The sequence below is a fragment of the Pomacea canaliculata genome, linkage group LG5 (assembly GCF_003073045.1).
Source record: "Pomacea canaliculata isolate SZHN2017 linkage group LG5, ASM307304v1, whole genome shotgun sequence".
NCBI classification, from domain to species: domain Eukaryota; kingdom Metazoa; phylum Mollusca; class Gastropoda; order Architaenioglossa; family Ampullariidae; genus Pomacea; species Pomacea canaliculata.
The window spans coordinates 23,645,143-23,668,241 of record NC_037594.1 but is presented as its reverse complement, the minus strand read 5'-3'; the positions used below and the strand labels follow the sequence as shown (position 1 = coordinate 23,668,241).

General features: G+C 36.1%; 1 protein-coding gene across 8 annotated transcripts; it reads right to left on the bottom strand.

Annotated features, from left to right (window-relative positions):
• Positions 1 to 88: 88 nt before the first annotated feature.
• On the bottom strand, positions 89 to 22,582 carry LOC112563853 (exocyst complex component 6B-like). 8 transcript variants are annotated; one of them, XM_025238250.1, is made up of 25 exons: positions 22,392 to 22,582; positions 21,217 to 21,382; positions 20,680 to 20,818; positions 20,141 to 20,186; positions 18,901 to 19,105; positions 18,531 to 18,674; positions 18,141 to 18,209; positions 17,778 to 17,861; positions 17,510 to 17,556; positions 16,028 to 16,148; positions 15,164 to 15,199; positions 12,320 to 12,391; positions 11,833 to 12,036; positions 10,994 to 11,103; positions 10,670 to 10,781; positions 10,472 to 10,551; positions 9,884 to 9,938; positions 9,508 to 9,580; positions 9,087 to 9,193; positions 8,716 to 8,727; positions 7,990 to 8,019; positions 6,186 to 6,327; positions 5,530 to 5,603; positions 4,519 to 4,631; positions 89 to 4,242 (listed from the first exon to the last, which is right to left on the bottom strand). In XM_025238250.1, the coding sequence occupies exons 1-25, from the start codon at positions 22,550 to 22,552 to the stop codon at positions 4,107 to 4,109; spliced, it is 2,538 nt and encodes an 845-aa protein (XP_025094035.1). In that variant the 5' UTR covers positions 22,553 to 22,582; the 3' UTR covers positions 89 to 4,106. The 8 variants fall into 8 exon arrangements, with proteins under 8 accessions (XP_025094035.1, XP_025094031.1, XP_025094032.1 ...); XM_025238246.1 differs by lacking the exon at positions 15,164 to 15,199 and adding an exon at positions 14,676 to 14,747; XM_025238247.1 differs by lacking the exon at positions 15,164 to 15,199 and adding an exon at positions 14,679 to 14,747.
• Between the last annotated feature and the right edge of the window lie 517 nt (positions 22,583 to 23,099).

The following is a 23,099-nucleotide window of genomic DNA, read 5'->3' as shown; positions in this document are numbered from 1 at the left end:
CCAGCTTTCGCAAATAATTTTTTTGACAGTGCACTGACATTTACTTATTATTCGTAGTAATGAAACTTAAGAATGACTATGACAACAGTGATGATTTGGTAAATGCAACTTTCAGTCATGCATTGTTTATTTTCATAAGCACAGCTTTCTTCCACAGCAGTCCTAGAAAAAGCAAGATTAAAAGATTCTAGGCAATAAGTAGGATTGTAGTAAATGTTCCTATTGTGGAATAAAGTGTATTCACATGGATTCACCTGAAAAAAAGTGTTTAGGATAATGTGCACAGTGAAACTGCAATACAGAAGCACATTCAAATTACAATGGGAAATCAAGAACATGCATATTTTATACATCAATATACCTATATTTTCACAGGAAATATACACAATTGTTTAAAAATACCCCCAAACCAAAGCAATATTCAAGAGGTATTGTACTGCAGTACATGATATACAAAACAGCTGGTGTAAGGGAATCTACTTTTAGCAGGAATGCATTTTGAGGTTTTAATATAAATGATGTGTGACCTTGAATACAAATGAAATGAATGTTAAGAAGATTTTGGTTCAGCCCATCTAACGTAGTAAAAATATTTCCATGTGGTTTAAACAGCAATCAGGACAAGGAAGAACATCCAATTCTGAAACCAGAGTAAACAATTTACAGTAACAAAAGAGAAATGAAACTGCCTTTTCTTGATGTCACATAGGTTTGGGTAGAGGTCGAGAAAACCAGACTTATGAGACCCTTCTTGTGTCCTTTCATGGAGTCTGGCAACAACACTGATGATGACCCCATCGTCTAGGGGACATGTCAATCAGTGCAGACTGTTTAATGGAGGTAGTGAAATCAACTTGTGAAGTGGGAACGCAAACATACCACATTCTGCAATCTATATATGCTGACATCTAAATCATCTCACCTACAATGCTGGTGATTTCCACAAGAACAAAGATCCTAATAGAGAAGAAGGGATTAAACAGCAAAACATGTGGACAGCTGACTACAAGTCACGAAAATGTAAGTGCTTGAGGTGTGCCTATGCATATCGGTAAACCTAAAATAAACTGTAGATTTACACATTTTTTTAAGATTTAAACTTTAAAGACAATTTACTATGAAAGAAAGTGTACATATTTCTAACTAGAATTTGATCAACACTTGGCAAATCAACCACAGTGCAAACGAAAATATAGACATGCTTGGCATCTTGTTCTAGTGCTGGGATTTCTGGATGATGTGACCAGAGTCAAAACTTGCCTGAAATATAAGCATGCTCATAACATTTAATCTAGATGTTACCAATCTCGGCCATAAACTGTTTTGATAACCTCTTGACTTGGGCAGCAAAACAAGTGGATAAACTCATCTTCCCCTTCACTCAACATCCTATTAAAAATTAGGCATCAGTTATGCATCATTATACTAGAGGATAAGCTTATATTTTACAAGTTTCATTTTGAGGACGCAAGAATGAAACTGCAATCATGATGAAGTACTGGAAAGACTTGAAAATGTTAACTGGCCAATGTTTGTGAAACACATCAACAGTGGCCCCAGTTTGTACCATACATCTCAAGCTAGGCTGGTATTTTTTTACTGTTTTTCTTCGAGGAGGCAAGGGGTGGGAAGAGGGGATACAGGATGCATACATTTATGATTGTTAATGTGGATCGTAAGTAGGAATGAAGGTGGTACCCATATTTCTTTAGGCTATAATATCATGTGAAAGGTAACTTAACTGTACACTGTACAAAACAAGTAGGCACATATGCAGCACAGCTTTTCTTATAATAAAAAAATCTATTTGTGCATAAGAACATAATCAGAATTCTTAACATAATAAGCTACTCAACAAAGCCATGTCATATTTTGACCTGTGATTATCATCCAATTCAATGAATAAATGCAGTAATATGCATCATCTAGCTTTCAAACAATGCAACCATGCAGAAGTAATGTTTAGCTGATAGGTCTAAACATTAATTCAAATGAAACTAATAAATGTCTGAGATATTCTAGGCTGAACTATAACAATAAAGAAAACGTTTTTAAACCATTTAAATGGTTGAAACAATATTTTGTTCAGTGTACTTAGTTCAAAGTGGAGAAGAGGATGCCACTATTTTGAGGGATTTTTCTTACAAAGTATCCAATAGTTTCCGTCATCATTTACTGTTGTTAAAAAAAAAAATCCACTACCTTGAACTAGAATGGTCATATTTACCCTCATGGACAACTCTGCAATGATCCTTCATCTTCAATGGTCTATACTGATGGATCTGAGATATTTAGCTGGCAATATAGCAGCAACTGCTCCACTAATGATCTCATAACTAAAACACATTCTTTAATTTGATCTGTACTGTAGCTGAAAATACCTCCAAATACAGTAATATTTATGCACATGCCATGAAAATATAACAGCCACTTCATCTGTGATTGCTTAATCACCCTCAACAAAATCATACATTGTTAAATCTTTAAACGCTCAGGCTAGCCCAATTCAAGCAAGACACTACCAAGTTTCAAGCTGTTAATAAGCTAACATACTGTGCTTAGTTTCTTGCAGAGAATTAATTATTGGAAAAGCATATGATGTATACGGTTTGATATCAATATTGGCCATGACCAACCTGATGCTTCAAAACGCAACAGATCTTTGCCTTATACACTAGCCTATATTTGTGACCTCACAGGAATCAGAGTTGTCTCATTTTAGAATGTCAGAGTGCTACTGTGGAAAAGCTATATATCCCCTTAATGAAACAGTTCTTCACTTAAATTTTGGAGTTAGCATCTTATAATGAACAAAGCCAGCCACTTGAAAAAAATTGGGCACTCTGACTAGATCCTAAAGGAAACACTAGAATGTACAATAATAGTAAACTTACTGTCATCTCTGCATTCATTCATGTTCCTGGCAAATGTTCACTGTGCATGTTTGCCCGATTGTGATGCCCTTTCTGTCATCTGGCATCATTACCAACTGTCTTTTGTCTCTTGTAATGTATACTGAAGTCAGTTCCATGCACAGAAACGCCCTATATAAATCCTACTATTATTACGATCATCATAAATATATTTTAAAAGCTTTTCCTATTATGATCAATGATTGAACATTTCTTAACTTAGCACCTCATTCCTTTCTCATGTTGTATGCATTTCAACTACTTTTGTTTGCAGTTACAGCCATTAAAGACAGTTTCATCTGCTGCCAGCAAGGGTAAACTGACATGCATTGTTCCTCAGTTGTTTGGATGTTCCAATCAGCTTGTTCAGACTGGAGAGTAAGGGTTCCTTAAAGCCTCACTTTGCACAATGCATCCCATCATTCCTTGCTTCTCTTCTACAATTCTCTTAAATACCTCATGGTTTTATCACGAAAATCGTCAGAAGCATACAACTTCCGACATTTTTTTAATATCACATGATCATCTCTTGTATGCTTGCTAGAGTGTGGTATTCTTCAAGCACTATGTAAAACAGGTCTTTTCTACTTCCTTTCCATCAAAACCTCTGACTTCCCTTAAAGAACTGATGACAAATTTTAAAACAGTTAAATGTCTATAAAAACTTTTTCTTTTTCAATCTGCCAATGGGAAATACAAACTGAACTTACATGATCCAACACGTTCATCCTTCTATGGCGATGTCAGTAGCACAATATAGTTTAAAAACACATTTTTTCATGATCGTCACAAAGCTAGGTATTACATTAACAATAAAATGGTGCAAGTACAGTTTTATATTTACTGTGAAACTATATTTCATAAACTATTACTGACGTGAAATGAAAAACTGGGTGTTCTAGTTTAAAGATACAAAACAAATATTTGCTTGTGAAAGACCCAGAGAAAATGAGTGTTAGCACCTAACACATCCACACAATTCTCAACTTCATTCATTACCTGCATAGCCGCTTTCCCACGTAACATAAAATAGGCCAGACCTTCAACAAACAAACTTTTCAACTCAGACTTAATAAAAAGTATATCACATAGTACTTTCAAGTACTTGGTAGAAGTTTCAGCAGTCATTTTCTGCATGCTAAGATCTTTGAGGAGATGACATACTTGGTGAACAACGTCATCTCAAGGTCTGGTCTATCCTTGTGGTGTGACACCATTTTCCAGGACCCGCAGTTGTTTCAAAACTGTATCTACGAGCTTCTTTTTGTCACGTTCATTCTTCTTCAAGGATGCAAACAGATTATTCTTTTTCTTATCTGCATTGTTCAACCTGAGAAAAAACAATTTTCAAAAAGTACTGATACAGTATGAAGGTACTAATGTTCTTGGTAACAGCTTCTATGATAACAAGTTTCATGAAATATAACCTATCGTCCATAATAGATCTATTTCCTACAACTTTATGCTTTAAAAATTCTTTTTTATACATTTCGTATTCGATGACATATTCTTATCTAGTTCCCAGACAATATATACAAAAGCTTATATATATATATATCACTTTTTCTGTCTATTTTTAGTAGTATCCATTACTTGAACTACTTACTTTTCTAACATACTGATTGCCGTATGCCGTGGAACTCGTAAGTAGCGAGCCTGCTGTTTGCCAAAGTCTGCCAGATATGTAGACCAGTCCCAGTTTATGAACAAGTCAAGTAGCTGCAAGTAAAAAAATATTCCCAAAATGGTTACACAAGTGGGATATTAGAAGGATATTTACCTCTAATAAAAAAGGTAAATCATGCGAAGAAAATGTCACAGTAGAACTGTCAAAGAAGTCTGCAGGAGAAAGCAGAGGATTTGCTTGGAGACAGCTTCAACAAAATCCTACATCTTTACTTTTGTTTATACTGATGACATACAACTGTACTGCTCCATTCCACCGGTTGAGTTTTACTCTGCTACTAGCTCTATAAAAGCCTGTACCAGCAATGGGAAGGACTGCAAGGTAACAAACAAACTTAAACTCAATGATGATAAAACAGAAGCCCTCCTATGTTCGAGAAGAAGAAATCAATTTTCATTTGTTTATCGACAAAAACATGAAAGGTAGGAAGAACACGGTCCTGCTTCTTTGCTTTGAGCATTAGATATGCAGCCGAGTTCTGTGCTTTCTGAAGTTTGTGAAAGAGGTGCGCAGTACAGCTTGAGAGCAAGAATCACAATAACCAAGTCCTGAGAGAATAAATGTACAGACAAGAGTGCAGTTTTTTATTAGAGAATGTGATGGATGGCACTGATCTTACACAGCTGGTAACAAGCAGACTGGAAGATAACTGTAACTTGTTTGCCAAGGGTCATGACAGCATTGACAATAAAGCAAAGATTCCTGACAGACGATGCAAAGGGAGCTTTGGCCTCACCAATACTGATAGTTTTGGGTATGTCAGAAAATCATGGATCAATTCTGTTGTTTCATGCAAAAGAGAGCTGTTAAGCTTTAATTTGTTAAGAATAATCCAGTTTGGTTTTTTTATTAAATCACATATACAATCCTCTATAGTGCTGATGGCAGAGTGGGATACAGGAATATGATGTAATTGATAAACACACCTACCTGTCTTAGATCACAGAAAGCCATCTTCAGCGTACCATCATTAGATCCTGGCACAGGTTCAGAGTCAGCAAACTCTGAAAACAGTGGAATGGCGAATCTTTTTTTAACGAGATTAGCAGAATAAGCAAAGGTTTAGCTTTTTCACATCTAGCCCTTGAAAGCCAATGGAACTGGTGATTATTTTCCTAAGCTTCATGTCAGCACATATGCTATTACTTGTCACGTCAGCACATTTGCTATCATTTGAAGTGAAGTGGGGCAGAGGGGCTGCATTGCTTATAATCAGTTACTGTGTACAAAAATAGGAACACATTTTTTACAACCAATATGTGAGATTGCAATGGATGTGCACAATTTTCCTGGTAAAAATATTGCACACACTTTAAGTTAGGCTGCATGTCTAGAAGCAATGTGATATTTCATTTACCAGGCACTTGATATCTAGAAGGAGCACCAAACTTATTCCTCTTTCATATACTAAAGAAATACCAAATGTGCGATACAAAAAAAAAATTAAACTAAAAGCAAAACAAAACAAAACAAACCAAACAAATAAAAACATAATCATCTTTCTTCCATTAAAACTGCTCATGTGTACTGTTAGGAAGAACAACCATTTTATAGGCTTAAACTTTGTAGATAAAATGTCTACTCACGTTCACACTGTATAACATCCAAGTTAAATTGCTGCAGCGCTCCCATTGTCAGTTGTCGAATCTCGTTGTCCACCAGAAAGCCCATCAACCGGGAAGCAATGTGCTGGCATGCTGACATGCAAGCTGTCTTGGCTACTTTGTCCTGCACAACAAGTCACAAAGCAAAAATGAGGTAACAAAAGTCACAGCACTAAACACCAAGCATCTATGTGCACCAGCAATCTTGTCTTTAACTTCTGTTCACACATAATCTGGGCCTCAACTCAATCAAACACATTATAGTTTTTTTTCACTTTCCTTCCTTTACTGCACAATTGCTATATTGACATGTGTACATTGTATTTTTCAAAAAAAGTTTCAGGTCATAACAATTTCCTTTATACAACAAGAAATAATCTTTTCCCTAGTAAATTTTTTGCTTACATGACATCTGCTAGTATTTTCAATATGGTTTTCAAACTATTTCTTTGCATGCAATTCCCAGTTATATATTGCAATTATTTTTTCCAGACATCAATGGATGCCTAGCCTACAGCTTTTCACCATGTTTTGTTTTGTGTAAACTGTCCATATACAACAACAGTTCTGTCAAAGAAATAACAAATTTATTTACTTGTTGCTAAAAGTTACTTGCTCCCTCACCCTGTATATGTCTAATAAAATAAGTTTCATTAAAAGTAGAAACAAATCTTAAAATTTGTGGAATGACCACTGGCTACTTATATGATTGACCTACTCAATTTCTTTTTGACTATTTTTCATGCTTCTCTAATTACTATACTTGTGAATGGATTGGGAAGGGGTGTGTGGGGGAGAACTAAAGTCACTGCTGCCAGACTGTCTTATAATACAATAATGCCATGCCTTACCATGTGTTTAGGAGACTAGCATATATCAATTAACAATTTTAGTTACCATAAGCAGGAGTTCAGCGATCATTAAAAAATACTGGTGTGTGTAAATATTTTTTATACAGGAATGTGCATAGAATACAGTGGGGATAAAACAATCTGCCAGGTGGGAAAAGGGGTTGAATATGGGAAACCAGCTTTAAGTAGTTGGAAGCCATAACAACACATAAGTTTAGTGGATGTATAAGAAGTACAACTCTGGTTTTAAAAAGATAATCTGTGTGTGTACATATCAGAGTAGAGGTGCATGCATCCATGTGTATGCATGTAGGTGAGTCAGTGCACAGCTTTAAGCATGCAAGTGACTCTGTGAACCTTAAGTATATGCATCCATTGTTAAGGCAAACATGAAAGATGTCATGAAATCTGTTCAAAAACAAATCAACATACTCTTAAAAAAAAGCCATGCATCATCCAAGCCAAAGACTGAGTAGCAGCGTCCTCTAGACAGGCAGTGACCAACTACTCAGACATGGTATTCCACAACAAAAACTGAAACTACAAATAACTGACAAAATAGGGGAGTGGGTCTCATGCATGGTGTATTTCAAACAGCCTGACTGCCTGTTTCCTTGTCTTCGCCCCATTTCCCCAGTCTCTAACCCCATTACTAAAGAGTTTGGTACACATCGTTTTCAGTGTTTACAGAAATTGTTTGTACCCGGACGACTCATATCGTCAACATCAGACTGCTACCTCACTGTGGCAGAATATTTGTTCCTCAATGGCAAAAATGACCAACATGCACAATATGATTTTACAAAATGGGTTAAAAGAAAAACGAGCTAAATCTACATCTATGCACTGCTCATCACATGAAAATGCATGGAAATATCATGCTATGGCAAACTGGGTGAAGGTTGAGTGGCAACATGGCAACCTGAGACGCTTACAATATATCCTGTACACTCCTGATGGAACACCTGTCACAGGAAAACAGTGCTATGGACATGGTCTCAACTAATGGGTCCACACCCATCTCAGCTCAAAAATTCATTTATTTCACAGGTAAGTGACTTAAAAGCACATAATATACTTCCTACACGTGATTCCTGCAAACATACTTTGAATAATTCTATATCAGACAGGTCTGTGAACAAGTACAATGGCAAACAGGTAAGGAAGACCAGTTGGTAAGATGGAAGATAGTAGACTGCATGAGTTGACACACTTGACACAAAGGTACCAGGGAATGTACTATGTGCAAAATAACTCACAAACCCTATAGCAGAAATTAGGTAAGTAGGTCATTCAATTTTCAGAAAAGACGGAGCACCCCAAATCATACTTTATTCCCTAGTGCCCATCATATCTTTGTAAGCACATCTGCACTGTGTATATGTTCATGATAAATTATGCATGACAGTAAATATAAATCCAAGAGAACCTGTGTTTTGGACTTTCTGAAAAAATTATTATGCCTGAGGATTCCAAACTTTTTAAATCTGTGGATAACACTGAATATCTTTTTATGTTTAAAGTATCAATAGATATTGTCAACAGTTTGTCTTGTACAGGATGAGCTATCAGTGTTTGTGCAGTGGTAAAAATAGGGTACGAATAAGCTAAAAATGCACAAATGGGTAATTAAGTATGAATGTACAATTTTCTCAACTTACAGATGATAGTCCCTGTGAAAAAAAGGCATACATAATAAAGATGCTAGTTTACGGAAAAACCTCTAAAGACAGATGGCACAGTCTGCTGTTGAAAATCTCATAGTGCTGGAAGTCTATTTCTAAAAATATCTAGTAAAATATATTAAAGGGAAAAAGTTAATTCTGAAGACTGTCCGGACCAATGTAGTAAAATTTAACTATTTACCTTGACAAGTATTTAAATGGCAATATTCCAAGAAACATCACAGGACATCAGCAACAAAGGAGGTACATGTATCTACAGACTGGACTGCCCATCACAACACTAATGTGTCTCTACTACCATCTAAACATCCAGAAATCATGACTACTCAAGATGATAAAAGGCCTACTGGAAGGTTGGTGAAAGACATGAAGGTGCTCTGCAGAAATGCCATCAGGTCCATGATATAGCTGCTGGCATGTCCTCGGGGTTCCACAAGTGTCCAGTCATAGGCAGCTATATAAAGCCACAAAAAAAAACCCGAATCACAAAACTACCATTTACCAGGTTAACTCAATCAAAACAGGTCACAACTATGAAGATAAACATTAATAATGAACACTCACAACCCAACGTTCGAAATCAATTAAAATGAACCAAACAGCGGCTTTATTAGCTTCTGTTATTTTAGCTTCCTTGGAGGTTAGAGTTTAACGAGCACCCAGGAAACAAATGTGCACAAAAACATGTTTTATTTGTACACACATCAATTCAAACATTAGTTCTTTTCATATCAACCAGATCCAACCTTAATAACATGGCATACTAACCTAAGTCAATGAACTCATCAATCTTAGCATTGAGTTGTTCATAGATATGCTGCTCAGCATCGCTTCGGGCATCCTACAAAAATAAAATATGGCTTACTTTCACATTTTCAAGTCACTGTTAAATTAGCACATTAAATAACTTTTCATGCACTTGAGCTCACATACCTTGTTCTAGTCACTTAAATTTGAAAAAAAAAAAGTAAAATTACAAAGCTAGCCTCCCTTTAATTTTAAATATCTGACTTTAACAGCATGACCATAGCCATTCTTACAAATGCTTGAAAAAATGACATTTTCAATGAATCAGTAATAGTTTGAGCTGATTCTAAAGCACTGTGCAACATAAAACTCTTGAGAAAAAAAACTTCAATTTCACCTTGAACATAGATGTTCCATGGAGCTTTGCCACATGAACACTATCTTTCTCAGCACTGCAGAAACCAAATCAGCAACCCCAAAATTAATATAAATAATGAAATATTTAAATACAAATAATGAAATATTTATGGACAGTGGGAAAATTTGTTAAAATTTTATACTGAAAATTAAAGAAATTATGTTTACTTTCTTTAAACAGGGAAAAGAAGACTAGTAAACAGCAAATATGGATCACATTTGTTGCAGTCACAACAATTTTCATATGAAGGAGTACATTACTATCTGTTATGATAAAGACTGCAGTCAGGAGTCCTTTACATGAGCTTTTTTAGCAACATCATCACAAGGTCACTTCTACTGTTAAGTAAGAAAGGTTTTACAGCAAGAGTTATATCACCTTAGAGTCATGAAAGGGATAGAGACAAATATCAGATATGGTAGGGGAAACCAGACTACATATGTTGATAAGCAACCTTAAAGGCATATATCCACAAATGGTTTGTAAACCAGAAGAACTAAAACAGCTAACACTTTAAAAAAAAAGATTTCCTCACGAGTTGTGTGAAAAACAAAATCATCAGCTCACCCTGTAATACTAGAAATGTAAGCCTCTAGGTGAGGACAGGCACGATCTAGGTAGTTCATGTTGATGGAGATCTGGATCAGCTACACCAGAAAGCACAGTCAGTCAGTAAGTGCTCCTAGCAAAACAGGTATTTATCAGAATACTTACTGCTTATAAGACCACAAATAAAGAAAAACAATAAATCAAAATGCACTCTACCTGAAGAAGACTGAGATTGGGTCGTTTGATGAGGGAAGACAAACAGCCACCAAGAGTTTTTGTTAAAAGTTGATTCGCCGACTTTCTGATCATGTCATCAATTTCTGTATGACTGTACCAAGTACCAAAGAGCTTTAAACATGTACGGTCTTTGTTTCACTGATAGGTAATACACAAAAAGAGACAAGTTGATTTCATAGCTGAGCTAGACTTATTGTAATCTTTTGTATGTGATCATTATTAATTTTGTTACATCCAGAAATAAACATGCACAAATATACTCTTACTATTTTTTAAAAAGTCATCGCATTGCATGAGACTCACCTCAGATGCAAGTCAGCAGAAAATTTCAAACATGCATTAATGTACTCTTTCACTTGGTTGAAAATATTGGGCACAAACTGTGAAAATGGAAATCGCCTAGGATATGGTGACTGCACAACAGAAAATTATGTGCACTCGTTAGTAAAAGTCACAATTCCCACTAAGAACTATCAATACTGATGTAGCAAATAACAAATCTGAAACAAGAAGCCACAATTTAACATGTAAACCTTAGCCATTTTGTTCATAAATCACATTGCATAATAAATAATAACAAACAAAATTTATATAGCAGAATCTAACTCACTTGAGAGAACATGCACTCAGCACTTGATATCAAAACTAGGTGAGTATACAGAACAGAAAGGGAACAACCAGAATAAAGTACAAGACACAGCGAAGGCACAAAGGTAACAGTAATGATGAAAAGTTAGGTAAAATGTAATCAAGAAAGCGATAAAAGATATGAAAGACTAAAAGATATGAAATGAAAAAAATGTGAGAGAGAGAGCAGGTCAGTAGCATGAAGTGGACAGTGTTTAGTAGTGTGCATAAAAAAAGAATGCAGTCCATGACCAACTATATGTTACCGTTTCAAATAAAGAGAAACCAGTATCACTTCAAATATTACCATTCTTTTATACTAAATTTCTGCAAACATTTTAATGTCTCCACACTCTTGTATTTATTTTAAGGTAAAAAAAAACAACAAAAAATAATGAACTGCATTCAGATATAAATACTAATCAAACTACATTCAAGATGGCCGACAAATACCACAACAACAAAACACCTCTGGGTTTGCAGCAGACTCTCATATGGTCAGTCAAATATCTCACCTCCTCCAGTGTTTGGTCCTGGTAGGGAAACTGTGAAAGAATGAGCATGTACTCCTCTGCACTCTCACAACAGATAGGAGTGTAGTTGTCTTTGGCAAAAATCTCACTGAACACTTCCACCCACTGTTCTGATAAGATCTCACTGTAGCGGTCCCTCATCTCAAGCAACAGCTCAAGCAAACGACCTACACTGAGTCCATAGCCCTGGAGAAATAACACCATTCCTTCTTGTCTCATCTCATAATAACATGCATTTTGTTGTCAGAAAGTCACTAACTTATTAACAACCCACAACTATGACATATTCCTTCATTCCTATTTTTAGAGTCAACTGCAAGTTTGGCTAAACCTGTTAAACATGCTGACACACTGTACTTAATATTCCACACTAATTCTGTCACAAGCATGTTATATAGTCATTAACTGCTGATGAAGAATCCAAAATCTGCTGCATCAGATTACTATAAACAATGAATCAAAGGCTCACCTTCAATGTGTGGCAGAAGAGAACAATCAGTTTCTTTACCTCCAACATCAATCCAGCCACTTTGCAGGATTGCTGAAATGCCAAGTAAAATAAAAGCACTTTATACAAAATAAAGGATCTCAGAAAGCAAAGTTATCCAATGTTGGATAATATGCATTGAGGACAAATTCTGTCAAATACAGTTCATCAGCAACAGCCAAAGAAACCTTCTAATAATATTTGACATGCAACCAATCATATGTATATATCTGTGTGCATGGACTTCTGTATGCAGAGCATCAGAATGTCTAGCTTTGCTTTCAATGATTTTCATAAGATTATTATACTGATACTTGATGGTTTACTCTTACTAACATGCTTTTCTCCGACACAGTACATGATAAATACAACACCACAGCTGAAATAAGCAAAAATAAAATGTGAAAAATCCAAACTAAAGTATTGAAGAACTCATATGTTGATTCTGGTAACAGAGCTGCAGTTATCAAAATGAAAACTTTGCATATAATAGAAAATATTTATTCAACCAAGTGTGATTAACCGAAACTTAACATTGAAAACAACTTGAATTTCAGAATGAGGGAACAGAACAGATGCAAAATACCAAAAACTTAAGACAGAAGTACTTCTAATATGTCTAAGTAGCTATCACATTCGTTCACTGCAGCTTCTAAGGAGTTCGGAAGCAGGATAGGTTAGTGAGGTTTTAACACAGTGCCAGCAACTGAGACCATATCACGGCATCAGAGAGGGGTGAGTGGGGTGGAAAGTATGTGTACAACAGTGTAAACAATCTGCATTTCCTACATTCTCACAATGTATATGGTAGAAGACATGGGTTTAAGAAAAAAAAAAATCAAATCTTTGTGCATTTATAACTATGGGTTATGGAGTACAAGAGATGTAACAAGTATGCAAAAGACCATCTGAATATGAAAACAAACAAACAAAAAAAAAAAAAAAAAAAAAATCGCTATAAAGTGGGTTATTGTCAGCTGTGTGTCCTTACAGTATCTCACTAAACTGCTTACAAGAAAAAGAAATGAAGAAATAACAACACATTGGTCATATCACAGCAGATAACTGTAAATAAAGTGGTCCAGACTCTACCAACACATTGGTCATATCACTGCATAAACATTACAGTCCACGAAGCTGTCTCAAGGTTCAGAGTTTCTAACATGATCTGTATTCTGAACACTTCATTTCAAAGGCCCTGTAATTAATGTCTGAACTTCAGTGTAACTTCTAATGATCTTTTGCCACCTGGACATCCAACTTGAAATGGAAAAATGAGTTCATGTTCATTTGTAAGTTACAGCATGTTTGTTTCCTGGATGGATAATCATATTTGACCATGAACAGAAAACGTTTTGTGGGGCTTTAAGCTGCACTTTCAGAACAGTACATGTTTTATTTCTGCTTACAATAGTTTTATATCAAGATATCTCATTCTCCTATCCATTTAATAAAAGGACAAAACTTATTCATAAGAGCAACAGCCTCCCTCAACTGATCTATATTAATAATTCTTAAAGATCAAACCTAAACATCTTACTTCAGAGACTATAAATACAAAAAGTTTATTTTTAGCTGTTTAAGAATGATAGTATGTACATCATTAAGACATTTAGCTGTGACTCATGCCAGCACGCACAAAATATTTGTTAAACACAAAAGAGAACACCACAGGAAAATACATCTGAAAGAAAAAGAAAAATATATTTAAATAAAAGAATTTAAAAGATGCAACAAAACTGAACTTTTACAAAACCCATAAGGCATAACTTGCTCAGTTGATTGCCATAAAGCATTTCCATAAGACATGAAAGTCAGAATGATGTTTATAAGCGGTAATAGAAAGAATTATGCACTCAGGAGCCAAGACACTGTACATGTCTTTTCAGTATGGTCCACCAAGATACACAGGGAATGCAATACAAGGTAAATAAATGTGTGAAGAAAACTCAGGAAACAATTGTTAGCAGCAGAACAATCTTACAATATCAAACATACATAAAGATGCACACACACACCCATCTAAAAAGGTTTATGTACGCATGCAAGCACATGCAAAGGCACATAAACACTTAAATTCATGCACATTTTCAGCTACAAACAGGTATTTAAAGATGCTTTCAGATGTCCTTAACTAAAAACAAATAAAACCATTCAAAAAGTCACAGGAGAAAACATGCACATGGTTAGATGACAGCAAGTTACACAATGGGTTGTAGGTGTTGTGATCATTTCAGTGAAGTCAAGAACAATTGCACTCAGGGTAAAAGTGCCGCCCTAAGAATATGGGCTAGTATGCACAGAAGTTTTATCAGGTTGGTATAAATAGTCCACATACAACCTCCTCATCTCCTAGCTCTTCCTCAAGAGAGGCAGGCAACTCATGGCGGTATTCCTCTCTTTGCTTATCCTGCGGGTGAAGTTATACAGCAACATTTTAGAAATGACTAAACTTCCTGACTGATGTATCCAGACCCTCTGTAGACCAACCTCTTGTTTCATCCAGTTTTCTCTCTCTTTTTATCATTTTCTTAAGACTGCTTAATACAATAATGTAGGTTAGCAAAGCAACCATAAACTAAGTCAATACTATTTATTTCCGTGTCAAAAGCAGGCTGTTAGTTGGGGGTAGGGGCAGAAAAATGCAGGGAGAAACAACAGCAGATCCACAGTACACATGTATAATCTTTTTTTCTTTTTTTTTCAATATTGTTCTCCATGTTAGTGCATTTTCTAGAAAGGCAGGGGTCTAGTTTTTACTGTTTAGCACATTATACAGTGAATAATGCCAGCAAAGTGCTTTGCACGCTGGGTAGTCAACGGTACCTCTGGTGTCCTGTCTGGCCGTGTGACCAGTCTGGCCTGGTATCAAGCAAATGCATACAGTCAACTGAATTTTAGTTATTCTACATAAGATCAACTACATAACAATAATCAGCATGAAATACTATCCTGCTTATTTGTTCTTCAACTTAGACGTCCATTTTCTAGGCTCATCAACAATTATTTTTTTACTGCTACACCTATATTAAAGCATCTTCCTTAAAGTCACAGCATTAAAACTGCTACTTTTGGTGTAGGTGGGAGGACTGGTATCACCATTAAAACAAACCGTAACATCTTCACACATCTGTTATGTAAAACATTTAAAAACACTAAAATTGAAGTGACTTTTTTTTTATCAAGTAGCTCAAATTTAATGAATCATACATGTATTACTCATTTATTGTTATTCACTCCTTCCAAGCAGCCTTTCCACATAAGAGGAAGGCATACATATATTCACCTATCTCTCTTCACATACACCTTCTCATACACATGCATCCATATGCATGCACTCCAACACAATGCACACAACAGGACTAATGAGTAATTCTGAGCATCTAACTGGGTCCTTCTTCTCTATGCCCATTTAATCTGATCTGTTTTCTTTTTAAGGTCACAAGAAATATATGAAATATAAATTAAGAAACATCTAAAAAGGCAAGGCAATTATTTAAAATAAAAATATGGCAGGTGCAGCAAAGTCAGAATGTGAAAAAGGCAAACAAAACCATACCACTTAAAAAAGAAACAACCACCAAACAATTAAAAAACAAAAATTTGTAGGCAAGCACAACTCTAGATGACAAATATTAGTTTACCAGTTATTATATGCTGAATCTTTCATAAAAATACTTTGTAGCTTACCGATGCTGAGCGAAGTGTGGCAGTCATCTTTTCAACTGCTTTTTCCCACAGTTCATCCATATAAGATCTTGTGACTAATCCTTGTGTTGTGTGGAGTATGTGGTCTTCAACAACGAAAAACCTTTGGAAAATTAACACCAGCCATTATGATTTTGTAATTTGAGTAACAGTGAAGAAGAATGGGATTGGTTGTTGTCTGTGCGAAATCAGCATATGTGTTGACAAGTTCCTTCCATCCTGTGAAAGGATACCATGTCTAGACAGAAATTACAGTTGCTGGTTGTGAGGTAGCATGAAAGTGTGTGTGTAAGTGAGAGAGAGAGAGAGTCTGTGCGCAAGATAGAGTATGAGATTGTGTGAATGTGTGCGCAAGTAAGAGAAAATGTGGGTGAGAAAGATAGTGAGTGACAGTGTAAGAGAAAGAGAAAATGGGTGTGTGAGACTGTGTGTGAGAGAGAGTGTGTAAGAGAGAGTTGTATGAATGAGTGTGCATGTGAGACAGCAAGTGAGGGAGAATGTGAAATTGTGAAAGACAGCGTGTGTGAGAGTGCATGCATGTGTGAGTAAGAATGTGTGTGCGTGTGTGCATGTGAGTGAGAATGAAGAATGAAAGCATAACATCACATACAAAATCAAAATTAAAACCCTTACAACCTTATAAAAAACTGTAAAACAATGGTTTGTGTTGCATAAGAAGACAAATGCTAAAAAGACTCCAGTGACAGAACAATAAAACTAAGCATTTTTAAAATTGTAGGGGAAGGGGAAAGTGAGGGAGGAGAGAGATTTATAGGAAAACATTAAAAACACAAGAGTAAGAAAAATTTAATATATTGCAAAAACTAACAAAACACTGCTCCTGCAAAATTTGTTTTTCTATTTAAAAATAATAAATTCGCTTGTATAGCGCCTTATCCTGGCCTGTGGACAGCTCAAGGCGCTTCACAAATGACAGAAGGTGATGTCACATCAAAATAAGATGATGATAAAGTATGACGACAAAATTTCAGTGATCAGCGGACCACGTCCTCCACACCACAGGGCAGCGTCCACATACAGCACAAACAACAATCTGCAGTCCAGATAACAAAACATCATACAAGCCACAATACACTCCATAGCAAATGCAACAAATCCAACAGACGGCACAAGTCTCACTGGAACGACAAATGAGTCCAGCACACGTGAAAATTCACTGATGAACAGGTCAAGACAACATGAAGCCCACACAACTGCGCCAATCATGAAATCTGCATATCAGAAAAGAACCAAAGCCACCGACACGGAAGAGGCAGCATATTTCAAGTGCACAATGGAAGGCCCGTCAAAACACACACAATCACAAGTCCAACACGATGAAGACATCAGATAAAACAAACATACGACAGAGCTCTGCCCCCTCCAGCCAGTTAGGCGAGGGGACATCACTCTAGTTAGATTCTTGCACAAGATCAGTATCATGAATAAACACCAAGTACATACCCTACAACATCATGAAAGTATTTTCTGAAAGATTCGATGCTTTCATGCTGAAAAAGAAAAGAGAAAAATGTTTTAATGATAAAGCATATATTTTACCTCACACAATATGAGATAGAATTCATTTTGAAAAATGCTAAAATTACTTTCCAAAGGATAAAGAAAACTGAAGGTATTTTATTACTGTTATTATACTATGGAAATGATAAAATAAGCGCAAAGCAAGCTGAAAATCTTTTTAAAGAATGCAAGAACTAATGATTCTGTTTACCATATTCTGAGGTGGCTGAAGTGACAACCGGGCTTGCTTCCATCGCTGTTGCCTGTAGTAGGTTTCAAATTTATCTTTATCTCCCTGTGGATAAATGTTTTGAAATAATATACAAGATTTGGGACAATATGCATGCTAGTATATTCTCCTTAACCAATATACTTATGTTGCAGTAACTCAGAATGCATGTATGTCTAAAATACAAAGCTGATAATTGTCTTCCTCGTGATGAACTGAAGATGTAGCAGACTTTCCATCACATGATACAAGCAAAATAAAATTTGTTTCAAGATCTGGTAATATATGCAAGAATGACTGCATAAATGTCACATTTTTGTGTTAAACAGAAAACCACTTCCTTACCAAAACGGAATAAATATGCAAACATCTGTAAACAGGAGAAAAGTCTACCAAGTCCTGGGCACTCAGTTCCTGTTTGTAATGTGGAAACACAAAACTATGAAAAGTATTCCAGACAGTGGTAAAATATAAAATCATCTTCTATAATTAATCATAGTATTTCTGAGACTACTCTTTCTCATACTTCTGCATAGTTTTTTTGATTTATATGACAATCACATAATAACATAATAAGACATAATAACATAATCACATAATAAGAGTAGCTTCTGCAAAAGCAATGAAACTGCTACTTTGCCACAGATTATTAAATTCAGTTGTCTTGTTAATTCAGTCAAACTCCATCTGTTCTTTAAGATGGCAGACACAGACTACCAGCCTGACAATACTTACCTCCTCCTCTTCATCATCTGAGAGAATAGGAAGAGGTGGGGGTTGTTCCACTTCTCCTGTGAAAGGATTGGGAGGAGGCGGAGCTCTCCGTCTTTTCACTCTTTTCTTTGCAATGGTAGGATCCATATTGTTTTGTTCAGCAGCCTGGAAAAAAAAAATCTTAAAAGATATCTAGGATCTGTAACCTCTTTGCATCACTACGATATACTCTAAGCCAAACAGAGGAAGATGCATAAATTTGTAAACTGTTTACATCTCTTAGCAGAATGGGGAAAAAGAAATTCTTTAGAATCGACCGCTTTTGTTTCATAGCTTGATGTGCTGGTTAAAAAACCTAATTATAACTATAAGCATCAATATTTAAACCTACGTGTTTCATGGCCACTTCCCCAATCTTTGTAGAGTGTTTACGTATGCTTTCGAGGAAATCTTTTAGCTCCGACATGGAGGCATCTTTGATCTGTTCACGCAGTTTGGGAATAGCTTCAGCCATGGTTTGGGAAAACCAGTGAGTCATAACACGTGGCAAGTAGGTGTGTTCCAGCTGTTCCAGCGTTTTTAGTGCTGGGTAATATCTGCATCAAAGAACATGTTTCCTATTTTCCTTAGAAGTACTTCTTTAAGGCACCTAAAAGGTTTTAATCAAAATGCTAAATAACCAATTTTAATCAAAGGATTAAATCAGACAATATTTTTTTTTCTATTGAGATTCTGATAGTATTATCCTTCCGCAGTAAGATCCACATCTTCAACACAAACGTGAAAGCTGTCCTACTGTATGGTTCTGAAAACTTGAGAGGGACAAACACCATTAACAACAAGCTCCAGACCTTTACCAACTGATGCCTACGCCATATTCTGGAAATACGATGGCCTGAAAAGATCTCCAAAGCAGCCTGTGGAAAAGAACCAACCAGAATGCCACTAGCCAAGATATCGCAACGTGCAAATGGGGCTGGATAGGACACACCCTGCACAAGCCAGTTGACACCATTACTAGGCAGGCACTTGACTGGCACCCTTAGGGGAAGAGAAGAGTTAGGAAACCAAAGCAGACTTGAAACAGAACAGTAGAGAGTGAGGTAAAGGATGTTGAACCACATGGGCACAACTGAGGAGGGCTGCCCAAAACCGGGTCTGAGGTGTTGTTGCTGGCGAGGTGTTGTTGCAGCCCTATGCTCCTCAAGGAGTAACAAAGGAATAAACTAAAACTAAACTAAGCTGGTTTTATTCATCCATGTGATGTGATGGGTATAACACTGTCTAAATCCATCCTTTAGGGCACCTTGCAAAGGGGTGGCGTGGGAAGGGGGTTAAACACCAAAGTAAACAGAGGAAGAACTATTGACAAACATGTCAAGAAATGGGCTTGTTCCATGCAGGACTTGCTTTCCACCTCTCAAGAAAGGCCTAAGTGGTCAGCTTGTCAGCCCTCACTGCCCAGTCTCAACAAATATAGCTGCTTGTCCGTCAGTACCAGTCAGACCATTTATGTTCCAGCTGACATGTAAGCACATCACACCAAAAGCATCAACATCTGGAAATGTGACTTTGATTTCACAATGAAAACTGTTCTCACCTCCATTTCCAAATTACACAAAATTACCTACCGTTCTGACTTCATCTGCTCTTGAAGTTTTGCATACATCTCTAGGACTGCCCAAAAAAAAGTGAAAATACAGACAAAATGCTTATATTTTTATGAACAAAGTGTTGTTGATAATTCTAATGTATTGTTTTGGTTTTTTTATCTCAGCTAAAAACTTTATTTAGAAACAATAAATGCCTCCTGCATCTGACCACACACAGAGTATATAAAACATATGAGCACGACTGGCTGATACAGAGACAGCTTACCTCTACAAAACAAGACAGGTCACATGCCCGAATTTATACAGATTAAAAGAGGGCTGCCTCTTTCAGGTGGGTTTGTTTAACCATTTACAGTTTGGATGAAAAACCATATCTACCAGGCAGATAAGCAAGAAATTCCTAAACACTAAGTGTTAAGCTGCACTGGGACTTACTTCCATGGAGGCTGATTTGCAAAATATTTGCTAACAATAATATGCACTGAAAATTCCCACTTAATGCATGTACTCAGAAAATGATGACTGCAAGCATATTTCAAAAACACAGTGGTGATTACCTGGCAGACAAAGAGACAGATTTTCAATAGCCAAGGTAATGTGCTTTTGAACTTTGCGGCATTTGATCAGCTGGTCTCCTATACATAGCAATGGTCTACATGAATCCCCTAGTTCTTTGTCCAAGTGCTGGATTCCTTTCTAATTTTAAAAAAGACACCAGAAAAATGCTTCTAAACAACATCTTTATAACATGAAGTACAATGCATATTGCTTTGATCATCTCCAAAAATAAATCATATATGCTAAAAATTATGACTAAAACATGGAATGCTTGTATTTTTGTTGCACTATTATATACAGTAAACAGACGCTGGCCTTTGCAGCTGAGTACACTAACCACCAGGCTAAAAAGTTTCTTTTAAAACTTTATCACTCACTAATATATGCTATCACATAAATTTCACAAGCGGGTATGCAGCAAATTCTAAAACTCTAAAACTGGAACAGCATACTACGAGTATTAAGAAATTTACTAAACTCTTCCTAGAAGACATTTATTTAAATTATGCAATGCAATTTTTGTTTTGTTTTGTTACCTTTAGGTTAGCAGCATCTCCACTGACTTGCTGCAATTCTCGTACTGAGTCAATGAATCCCTGGTAGTGGTAGTTACACATGCGTTCAATGTCATGATCATGGCTTTTGATCCGGTCCTGAAGTTTTTGTTGGAAAAGATCAACATCATGTGCATCATAAACAGCCCTGTAAAACAACAGATAACATGAATGTTTTAAGCAGTTCAATCAAGGACTGTATACAAAATGGACTGCTGGAAGAAACATATCCCAATACAATGAGGTTTGTGCAAATCAGCTTCTGGTTTCACTGTCAGTATGAAGAGAAAGTACATAAAGCATGAGATCTTATGCTAATAGCAAAATCTCAAGCTTTATGGTCTGTTGTGTTTTTCAATGAACAGGCATGTCTAAAGCTTGGAAAGGAAAGAGGGCAATTGATGGAAACGAGGTTGATGACTTTCGTAAATAGACTTGCTGCGGTTCCAAATGCTGGTATACAAAGAGCTCACTGAGACCTGATAGCTTACCACTTCACAAGAGGCTTAGTATTGGCCTCCACAAACTGCCAGAAGACCAATTTACATATGGTCGATGTGTTTTAATGAATGAATAAAAATGTAAACACTCTTTTGCACTAGCAGCACTGTAAACGTAATGACTACATTGAAAACACATTGTGACAGTATCAGAAGAGGAAAACACCATACATTTTAATTTGTCAAAAGGACGGTAAGTAGCAAACGAATTGAAATCACCTCTCAACTGATGCAAATATCTTATTTGTATTCATGCTACTCAATCTTCCGCCCAACAAATAAACGTTTTTTTAAATATTAAGACATGAATTCCCTATAAAGTGTACAACCAAAAACTATGCAAATTTTTAATATGGAATTATAAATGAAATATATACCTATATTCAATCCAGTAATTCAATGTGAAACAACAATACCGACCTTGTGTCCGTTTTAATTGTCATTGCTAGTGCCTTGATCTTACACACGATTTTAATCGTTTAAAACTAAAAATTTGCACCAATTAAACTCAAAGTCGACATCTCATATACCTTTTTTATATGTTTCATTTATCATCAAAGAATCAGAAGACAACATTACGTTACACTCACACTGCGCTTATGTTGCTGGAATATTAAGTTTAACAGTACTGTGATTTAAAGTTTTGTAACCATGTACCTTAAAGTTGTAGCCAAAGGCCCTTCAGATGTTTCAATTTCAGTGATTAAGTGTTCATGATGAGCATCTATTGCTTCTTGTCGGAGAGCTCCTGCATCTTGAACTGGCATAGATAGTTGCTTCCAAGCATTCTCCAATTTGGGTGTTGCCTCCGCCATCATCCCATCTTTGTTACACGCATGCGCACTATCGTGTTGCAGACGATTTTTTTATTATTATTATTTCCTGTGATTTAGCACAGTAATGCGGTCAGTGATATTAGCGCTATAAGAAGAATGAAACGTTCATAATTTCTTATGCCCTTTTCAACACTGTAATAACAACCATAAGTAAAAGATGGAACTTAATTTTTGATCGAAAGAACACTGTGCAATGTAATAACCTCCCTTTTGTACTCTAGAATCATGTCCCTTGATTTTTGTTTCCTTTTGCACTCTCTGTGCTGTGTGTTGACAAGGGTTCGCACAAGTTGAAAAACAAGTTCAAATAACCCAGCAGCACGACGAGGAATACATAAAACATGATCCACCAGCTGATTAATTATCGAGGAAAAGATAGTGGATGAGAAGCTCCTAAAGTGTGCATTGTCTCGATTTTTTAAACAAATCAAACTTTATTGTCTGTACAATTTAGGCAGTCCAAGACAGAATTTTTTCTTTCAGTCTTTGCTGGGTCTTTTTGTACACTTGGTGTGCGCGATCACTGAAG